Source organism: Ictalurus furcatus, chromosome 14 (assembly GCF_023375685.1).
Source record: "Ictalurus furcatus strain D&B chromosome 14, Billie_1.0, whole genome shotgun sequence".
NCBI lineage: Eukaryota > Metazoa > Chordata > Actinopteri > Siluriformes > Ictaluridae > Ictalurus > Ictalurus furcatus.
Genome location: NC_071268.1, coordinates 24,050,994 through 24,061,140, shown reverse-complemented (window position 1 = coordinate 24,061,140; position 10,147 = coordinate 24,050,994). Strand labels below are relative to the sequence as shown.

Below are 10,147 nucleotides of genomic sequence, written 5' to 3'. Positions count from 1 at the left end.
GAGTTTATGTGGGGGCGAAAGTCCAACGCGGCCGGCTTTTTATGACCAATAAAGCACGGATAACGTCCCGTCTCAAAGGTTGGGTCTGAAGCCTGCTTTCTCTCATCAGTTAATATGTTTAATGTGCTATGTGAGAGAGAACCTGGTCGACCAGATACCTTCTGAGCAATGGATCTAAACCAACTTTTCTGGCTCAAAATAGTTTTCTTTCTGCTGGGAGTGTTCACCGTCAACACATCTGGTCAGAGTAAGTGTAGCTTTACAACTATTATCTGTTGTGTTATAAGGAACAGTTTTCAAGAAATAAGGCTTGAGAATATAAATATGAAAACTTGGTTGTGGTTTTGTTGGTTCTGACAATCAACACATAAGTCTCAGTGTAATTAGTTAAATTAGATTAAACCAGTAATCACCAAAACTGTTCCTAGAGATCTACCTTCAACCTCCAACCATAAGCGTGCCCACCTGACCATCTAGTGCCTTAAGAAGTTCTTGATCATCTAAAACGGGTATGTTAGATTTTGGTTGGCGATCTCAAGAAAGAGGGTTGGCGACCACTATTTCCAATCAATAGCTTAATCAACAAATTGCAGAAGATTGCATTCTAAAGCATAGGAAGTAAGCTTGTATATATAGACAGGTAACAAATTAAAGGAAAACTGGTAGCTCTGTTATTCTGTGGAGGCATTTTGCTGGCATGGTTGGGCCTTTATCCAATAATAATAGAAACTTCTATTGTAATAGGAATGGCCTCTTTCGGGATGTCAGTGGCCCTCAACACAAGGCATGACGGCTCACTGAAAGGTCAAACGCGTATGAAAATGATGTAAATCATATGCTATGGCGTTCACAGTCACCAGATCTCAACCACTTATGGGAAATTTTGGGGCAATGTGTTAGACAGCATGCTCTATTGAGGGAGTGTCTTCCAGAAGAATGGTGTTCATCTCTCCGGTACAGTTTGAGATATTTGTACCAATTTGTACCAAGGTGAAATGAAGTTATTCTGGTGGCACCCTACTAAGACACTTTATGTTGGGTTTGCCTTTCATTTTTCACCCAACTGTATGTTTATAATAAGTCATGTGAGTGTTCTAGGTTGATGAAACATGTACTAAATTCATCAACTGACTAAATGTATTGTGAAATACTGTGAAATACTAAAAAATACTTTTTAGCTGATTTGACCGCAAATTATGTGGTGTGTTGTATGTGAAGAGGAATAAAAAATATCATTCTGATGTGAATGTGACGTAACACTGTTGTGTCCTCTTGCAGCAATTTGTTCATCCCAACGCGCAGTGATTTTTCCAGAGAACAACACTATTGGTGCTACAGTCGTCGAAATAACCGCCGATGAAGGAGTCAGCCTTAATATTGTAGTAAATCCTGATAATGCCTTTGGAATAAATGGCAATTTGCTTGTGGCAAACAAAGTACTGGACTATGAGGTAATTATTCCTCTCACAGGTATTCATTTAGCCCATCTTATTGGGATCACACTGAGAGCTAGATTTAAAAAATATAAACGCTTGTTTTCATTCCAATCCTCATGAACTCGTAACTGTTCACGCCAGATATACATTTTTGTTCATTTGTATTTTGAATGTGTTTGTCCCAGGCCCTGCCTGTTGGTGGTGGCCTGACCGTTGAAATACAGTGTACGAAGGGTGCACTGACTGAAGTAAGCTTGCTCAGTGTTGATTATTATGTGCCAAGCCTTTTCTTTTCTTTTTTATTACAATTTCCATAATACTACAATTTCCACTGGAAACTCTTCAAAACTATTCTTTGCAGACCCTACGAGTATATGTGACCGTGGAAAACATCAACGACAACCCTCCAGTTTTTTCAAGTAACCTGTACAGTCTGGAAGTTAATGAGGTAGAGCTGATATTACACTCACTTTTTAAAGCATTTACTTCACTGAATTAAATGAGAGCCCAATGGATTTTTTTTTTCAATGAAGACAATGAAGAAATGTTATTGTGACTAAAAAATTATAATGTCTCTTAAGCTATCCAAAGTTGATACAACAGTGGGAAAAATTGAGGCTACGGACCCCGATGGAGATCGGCTGTTCTACCGTCTGGAATCTCCAATGGTAAGTCCAAGTCTTGCCTGTTTTCTGGAAACAGATATTTCAAAGTGTAACTGGGTTTAAGAGCACTTCCTCCTTCCTCGTCTCTCTCTCTCTCTCTCTCTCTCTCTCTCTCTCTCTCTCGCTCAGGAGGAATTTGGGCTGCTGACAGACACTAACCCAGTAATTCTGGTGAAGAAGGTTTTGGATTATGATACTACTAAAGGTGTTACTCTGAAACTCATTGCTCAGGTAACAGATCTTACTCTTTGCTCAGGTAACAGATCTTAAGCTGATAAAAATGATTTAATGATCATTCTATTCATTGTATCATGGATTTGGTGACTTTTCAGGACACGGCCTTATCTTCAACAGTGACACCATCTCATACTGCCACCACCACCGTCGTTGTCACTATCTTAGACATCAATAACCGACCACCATGGTTCCAGCCTTGCACAGAGTCCACTGTTGGCACAACCAAAATATGCGTCACCTCTGGATATACAGGGAATGTCAATTTAAATGAGCAAGCGGTGTGTTCCCTTTCCATGCTTTCACCACTGACTCTGTTCATGCCATTAGGTAGCAATACACAATGATGAAGTGCTGCTTGATCAAAAGATATAAGATGTAGTTATATAATATAAATATATATGTATATATATGTATATGTATGTATATTCATCAATAATGGCTAGGGTAGACTCAGGCTAGCAGAGTTTTTAAGGTTACGCACCTACTGATAGGCTGTAATTTGTACTGACATTGTGTGTTCTCATGTTTTAATGATAATAGTCTTTTCTTAATCACAGGTTGGAGCGTTGACCCTGGATCCTGGCCCAGTGCATGCCACTGATGGAGACAATGGAAGGAATGACCCAATCAATTACAGAATTATTGGAGGTTAGACAAGATTCAAATGTTGTTAAATTAATTGAGTTTGCTACATTGTTCTATATCCTTTCATGTGCGCACCAGCTTTAGGCACTATTTGAGTATTTCCACTAATTTTCGGTCTCTGAACAGGAAATAATGATGAAATATTCAGTATTGATCCGAACAGTGGAAGTATTACAATGCAGAAGCCAGTGGGTGTACACGGACCAATCATACTGACAGTCATGGTAAGTAAACTCCTTGGTTTATTAAAACATAAAATATAATAACAGATTATCCATACATATAAAGTACACCAATCTTATACCTACACTTATGGGACACCAGACCATCACACCTATATGCGTTTCTTTCCCAAACTGTCGGAAGCACACAAATGTATGGAATGTGTTTGCATGCTGTAGCATTACAATTTCCCTTCACTGGAACTAAGAGGCACAAACATGTTCCAGCATGACAATGCCCCTGTGCACAATCCAAGCTCCATGAAGACACGGTTTGCCAAGGCTGGTGTGGAAAATCTCAAGTCGACGCTACAGAACCCTGACCTCAACCCCACTGAACATTTTTGGGATAAACTGGAACACCGACAGCACCCCAGGCCTCCTCATCTGAAATCTCACTAATGCTCTTGTGGCTGAGTGAATACAAATACCCACAGCCACGCTCCAAAATCTAGTGGAAGTGTGAAGGTTTTAATAATGGTATAAAGGTAGGACTAAATCTGGAGTGGGATGCTTAACAAGCACATATGGGTGTGATTGGACAGGTGTCTAAATACTTTCGGCCATTTATTTACTAGTACAACTCTTACACAATTGGTCACCCCATCCACCCTGGCCATTACTGGAACGGGACCACCACTGACTAGAGAACAGTGGTGACACCGTAACGCTACTGGGATTGTTACTGTGTGTGCGCTGCTGAGTGTATCAGGCTTATTGCTTATTGCTGGATTTTATTTACTACTAGGCTGAGAATATATGTAGTGCATTTTATGTGTATGTATATTATACAGTATGTGGATGTAATGTATACAGTATATTCATAAAAACCCTCCTGAGTGTATCCCCATCATCCACTCCGTAGGCATATGAGTTGGAGAACCCTGACCAGCTTGCCACCACAACTGTCACACTACGGGTAGTGATAAGTAGCAAGCACCCACCGAAGTTTGTCAAACCCAAATATGAGGGTTTCATCTCAGAGGACGCAGGTGTCGGCAGCATAGTGCTAGAAAGCAAGTTCAGCAACATACCTCTACGGGTTCAGGCCACAGATGAAGACTTCTTGGACGTAAGTCTTAAATACACTTCTGATTTGACATTTTTACATGCCAAGTTCTTGTAATGTTGTACAGGGTGTCCCAAAAGTCTCCATACATAGGGGACTATGTAAGACAGCACTACGTCGGTTGAGTCTTCGTCAGCGGATGTTGGTGGACGTCCACTTCTCGGTTTGTCCGCAACATTTCCAGTCTTTTCGAATGTGTTAATGAGTTTGGCAGCAGTGTCCTGTGTGACGTGCTCGCCATGTGTCCCGTTAAAGTCCATCGCAACCTTGCGACAGCTTCCCGATCCGACCGTGAGAATGATCTCAATACGTTCTTCTTTTTCAAAGGCATTCGTAAAGGCTGTCTGAATGGAGTATGAAAAGTTTCGGAAGACATTTTGCTAAAAAAAAAAAAAAAAGAAGTGTTCATTTGTATGGAGATTTATGGGACACCCTGTAGTTTAAAATTTACTGTCAGTAGGAATTGGAGAAAAAGTGTGCAGCTACATCCTTAGTGGAGCTGTAAGAGAAAAGAGTTACATAGTGTGAATGAATAAATAAGAAAATCGATAATACTGTTAGCAGAATGGTGAATATCAGAATTTATTTTTTTAAATGTAGATACAATATATGTAACTGGAATACAAAAGGTAAATCATGTTTTAGTTTTTGTTTGCTCCATTTTTGGAACTATTCAGGACATCCACACTCAATAACAGATTTCTCTCCTGAATGAATTATTCTGATACATCACAGCTGAGAGAATTAGGATTCAAGTCCTTCTTAATCGCAGATCTTTAGAAAGATCATTAGAGAGATCAACCAAGGTCAAAGAGACATCATGTGCGAGAGACTATCCCTGTTATATGTTGATGATGTTGCTCTCTTAGCAGCATCTGAAGTGGACTTCTGACACACGCAAATGTTTTGTTACTGAATGTGAAACAGCTGGGATGAAAATCATCGCCTCCACATCTACGGTTTCCCAGGGTGCGGTTTAAGAGTGGTGGAAAAAAAGAACGTGAAATGAAAAAAAAAAAAAAAACGGATTGGGCCAGTCGAAGCAGTGTTAAAGTTGCACTAACGGTCTGTGGTGGTGGAGCAGGAGCACAGATTTTGGATAGTGAATAATGAGAATGATAATGAGTCTTTATTGGTCTCATGTACATTACAGCACAGTGAAATTCTTTTTTTCGCATACCCCAGCATGTCAGGAAGTTGGGGTCAGATCACAGGGTCAGCCATGATACAGCGCCCCTGGAGCAGAGAGGGTTAAGGGACTTGCTCAAGGGCCCAACCGTGGCAACTTGGCAGTGCTGGGGCTTGAACCCCCGACCTTCCGATCAGTAACCCAGAGCCTTAACCGCCAAGCCACCTCTGCAAATAGAGATATGGGTGCAAATAGGGATGTGAGAAATGAGATTCCTCTGTAGGGTTGCCTCCATGATAAGGTGAGGAGCTTAACAATCAGGGAGAGCCTCAGTGACGAGCCGCTGCTCCTCCAACTCGATAGGGACCAGGTGAGGTGGTTCAGGCACCTTACAAGGATGTCCTCTGATGCTGATCCGGGATTATGTCTCACAGTTGGCTTAGGAATATCTGGGCAGTGGCAGTTCGTCCACCATACATATATCAGCTGTTCAACAAATGCTAATCTTAATAAAGCCCTGATACACAACTCCATACGTTTTAAATTTGGTTAAAATACTAATTACCTCTTTTGAGGGACCAACAATGACATGCCACAAAAGTGGCTGTTTGGTCACCTTTCCTGCTGCTGCGACAGTATACTCACTACCCCATTTAGCTTTCATAGAGTTATTATTGGACCTAATTATTATTGCACCTGGCTAGCTCAGACAGAGCATGAAACTCTTAATCTCAGCACCGTGGGTTTGAGCCAGATGCTGGGCACCAAAACCAGTCAGTAGTGTCGCACTCTCAGTGCCCGTCCCAAGCCCAGGCTTGTGTCAGGAAGGGTATCCGGTGTAACACCTGTGCCAAATCAAATATGCGGATCATAAACCTGATTTCCATAATGGAAACATGTGATCTGCTGTGGCGACCTGAAAGAAGAAGATTATTGCACCTAGTGGTCAAAAATGTGAAGTGTAAAAAACCCTAAAAGAAGCCCTTTGAGACAAGAATCATGCTTCCCCATGCTCGGAGAAGGAACAGTGGCTAGAACAGTTCCTAACATGGTTCCCAAATTGGGTAGTTTAAAAATGCTTCTGGTTGCCAAGATCTTGTTTTATATGAACAAAATCAGAATTAAATCTAACAACCTTCCACACGCAATATTTACAGGTCAAACTGTAAGTACAGACAGTGTGTCACGTCTTTTGTGTGGTTTTCGAGATGGAAATGTTGATGAAACCTGGCAACCCTGGTTAAAGCTATTCGCTCTAATATATTGTCTCACACATGGGAGACATACCTGCTAGCTCGATCGTACACGGTTGAACAAAGGCGTATGTAAAACCACTCAATACGAGCTGCTAGACTGTGAGCTGGATGACCATCTTTTGTCAACTTTCTATTGGCTATTATTGGACTTTATAAATTCACTAGAATTTTAGGCTACTAGCATAGCCTGTAGCATAAGTCAAGTGTGATAGCCTTTCAACGTATTTTTGTTTGAGACTATGTTGCTATTAATGTCGTCCTGGCCCACCACAATCCTTAGTCATGAGCCGCTGCTACTCCTAGAGATCTCTCAGGAGGGCTGAAGTCTGGACTGACCTTCTCAGTCTATTGCTACTGCAGCTCCCACCAGGAAAAGAGGAAATTACTGAATGAACATATTTAACAGTCTATTATACTAAGTTGTTTTATGTGGCTCTCACTATAGGGAGTAAATCCTGGAATTAAATTTGAAGTTCTTGAAAACAGTGGCTTTAAAATCACTCCAGAGGGCTTCATCATCATGACAAGAGCAGCTTCACCTGGCACTGTGGACTTAAAAGTATGCATTTTACTTTATTTGAAGTACGAAATACATTTGTATTCTTCTTCGCTCCTCTTACCTGTTGCAAAGGAGCGAAATACGAGTATGGAACATACATGTAGACATTTTTTTTTTGTCCTAGATAAGCGTAGTTGATTCAACAAATGGTGAATCCAGCACAGCCACTCTCTCAGTAGAAGTCACTCCAGGTAAGAAGCGATAAACATCACTTACTCTGGGAAGTGCTACTTATTACCTTACATTTATTGTACTTAACAATCCCTGACGTTATAGCCGTAATAGAAACTAAGATAAATCGTTTCGACACATTTGAGAAATGAGGAAATCTCTGGTGCCATTTTAGCTAGTTCAACTTTTCCTTCTGGGGGAATTTGCATAATGCTGTGGGATTGTTGCTCGCTTGTGCTGCATACGAAGGGAATATGCAAGTGCTGGGAGGTTTCTTTCTGTCTAGCCAATTTAAAAAAAAAAAATGCATTCGATAAATTCTGTCTATCCAATTCAAAAGACTAATGGAAATGGAAATATATATATATATATATATATATATATATATATATATATATATATATATATATATATATATTCATTTAAATCATTTTTCTTGAATTGGCTGGACTGCAAAGGACTTAATGAGTGTTACTGCTTTTTCCTTAGGAGTCTCCACTACAGACACGTACACCACAACCAATAGCCCTAATACCACTGTGATGACTACAGCCATAGCTACAAATACTACCCTAACTACTAACATGGCTACAAATGCTACCACAGACACAGTTACACAGCTAACGGAAAGCACCTCCAGTCCATACACTATTACCACAAACCCTGACACTCCTCCTTACACAGGTACATGCACAAATGGACATGCATTAACCTTAACCCGAACTCCTCCACACATACAGTATCTTCTCTGCCACACTGCACTAGTCTCTGTATTCTCTCCAGCTTCAATCAAATATGGTAATGGGTGACTGCTGCATGCTTGAGCTCTGCTTTTGCGTCTACGTGTCTGTAATGTAAGGTTTTAGGATGTCAGTTATAATAATCTGGAATCTGGTGTTGGGTAAACTGTACAATAATTCATGTTAAAACGAACCAGGTGTTCTGGTTTGTCATTCATGTCTTTTGTGTAGTGTGAAAAGGGTTTACATTGTGGCCATTTCGTGTTTTTTGTTTCAAAAGGGCAGCCTTTGCCGTCGGGTGACTTCGCGACGGCGGACATGGTAGCTCTGGGGGTGAGTCTGGCTGTAGCGCTGCTGATCTGCTTCGTGGTTATTGGTCTTCTGGCCTACAACCTCAGTCGCTTCAGTGCAGACTGGAAGAAGTTATCTGAGGCCAGCATTTTCCGCAGCTCGGTGAGTCGCTTAAACAGGCAATAAGGATATAGAAGCCTTTAAATGGATTTACTGTACATGTATTTATCTCCAGTCTTATTCATGACCAGATTACTTTTTTAGCTATAGATTTATGTATGAATTTGAGGCTTTGGGGTATAGATCAAGTATAAATTTCTCATTTTTTGGGTCTGCAGCTGAGCGGGGGTTCAGGCGGGCCTAAAGATGGTGTGCAGTACACCAACGAGGGTTTTCAGTCTGATGGAGACACGGACAGTGTGACTTCGAAGCAGGCGGCAGAGTTGGCACTGCCGCGAGGGCCAGGGCTGAGCCGCAGTGTTCCCGAGGTACTGGAGACACAGCGCAGCGTTCCAACTACACAGAGCAGGAGCAGCAATGATAACTCCACTCTTCCTACAGACTCCAGCAGCCTGAATGCCTCAGACAACACAGATAATGACAAAGAGGTGAAACCCATCCTCACCAAGGAGCGGCGCACGGAAGACGGCTACAAAGCCGTGTGGTTTAAGGAAGACATTGACCCTAATGACAAGGACGAAGTGGTCATATCTGACAGAGACCAGGACATTGACCATGAGGATGATGATCATGATGATCATGATGATGATCATGATGATGATGATGAGGAGGAGGAGGAGGAGGAGGAGGAGAATTTATAATTTACAATTTAGAATTTATAAGTACTTTTTTTTTTTTTTTTTTTTTTATCTTTGTAGTGTGCGTTTTCCTTATACCTTTCTAAATATACAAGCACACTGTTATAGTGCAATATCTATACCATGTATGATCATAATAGTTTCGGGAAATATTAACTACCTAATAACATTATAGAAGAGTTTGAGCTAGAGCTAGTGTAGCTTTGCAAATCATTTATGACCTTCTTCTATGTCATTATACACAAAGGGACAGTAGGATGATAATAAATGTGAAGGTTATGACTTACTGAATCCGTGCTTATGTAGTACCCGTATGTTTGCCTTAGAAACCTTCCACTGTGTTCCTGTGTTTATATGATAAGGTATGCTGACGTGTAAGAGTCGTTTGATAAAGAAAACGAGGGCCCTTTGACCACAGATCATAAAATCGATATCTAATAATAGTACATGCCTTATCACAGGGAAAATGGCCTTTAATCATTTCTCTGTGAAACACCTGCTTTATGACCTTTTTATCCTGTATTGATATTTAGCCTAGTGATGAGATTACTTAAAGAGGTTCGTCAAAATGTTCATATGCGTGTAATATGTAATATTAAATTGACATTAAATGTTAATATTGGCTGTGGGCAGTTTTTTAGGAGAAGAAAAGCTTCTTTTTTTTTTTCTTTCTCAGACACCAACAGACACGGTTGTGCCTGGCACATTTACCGTTTCTTTCTTTTTTTTTTTTTTAAGCCGATGAGAAAACAGCAGACTGCCTGAGACCCCCTGGGTGTTGTGTATCATAATAATGAGGCAAATGATGAGTGAAAATGGAATCAGCTACATTTACAAACAGCAGTAAATTGAAACAGAGATCATTCATTAGCCTGATCAGCATGCACGTCGAATGCCACAGTGAACACGT

The 10,147-nt window shown here is 40.7% G+C and overlaps 1 protein-coding gene across 1 annotated transcript in view; it reads left to right on the top strand.

Moving 5' to 3' along the window:
- The first annotated feature begins 63 nt into the window (after positions 1-63).
- cdhr5b (cadherin-related family member 5b) overlaps positions 64-10,147 on the top strand; it is a 10,832-nt gene continuing 748 nt past the window's right edge. The window contains exons 1-15 of the mRNA XM_053642427.1: positions 64-247; positions 1,279-1,451; positions 1,622-1,684; positions 1,798-1,884; positions 2,018-2,104; positions 2,231-2,332; positions 2,434-2,616; positions 2,896-2,986; positions 3,110-3,207; positions 4,070-4,276; positions 7,104-7,217; positions 7,342-7,408; positions 7,878-8,072; positions 8,409-8,581; positions 8,758-10,147. The exon at positions 8,758-10,147 is cut by the window's right edge and continues 748 nt beyond it. Of these exons, the coding sequence (XP_053498402.1) occupies positions 169-247; positions 1,279-1,451; positions 1,622-1,684; positions 1,798-1,884; positions 2,018-2,104; positions 2,231-2,332; positions 2,434-2,616; positions 2,896-2,986; positions 3,110-3,207; positions 4,070-4,276; positions 7,104-7,217; positions 7,342-7,408; positions 7,878-8,072; positions 8,409-8,581; positions 8,758-9,240 (2,202 nt within the window). The 5' untranslated portion in view covers positions 64-168 and the 3' untranslated portion in view covers positions 9,241-10,147. The remainder of the gene's footprint in view (positions 248-1,278; positions 1,452-1,621; positions 1,685-1,797; positions 1,885-2,017; positions 2,105-2,230; positions 2,333-2,433; positions 2,617-2,895; positions 2,987-3,109; positions 3,208-4,069; positions 4,277-7,103; positions 7,218-7,341; positions 7,409-7,877; positions 8,073-8,408; positions 8,582-8,757) is intronic.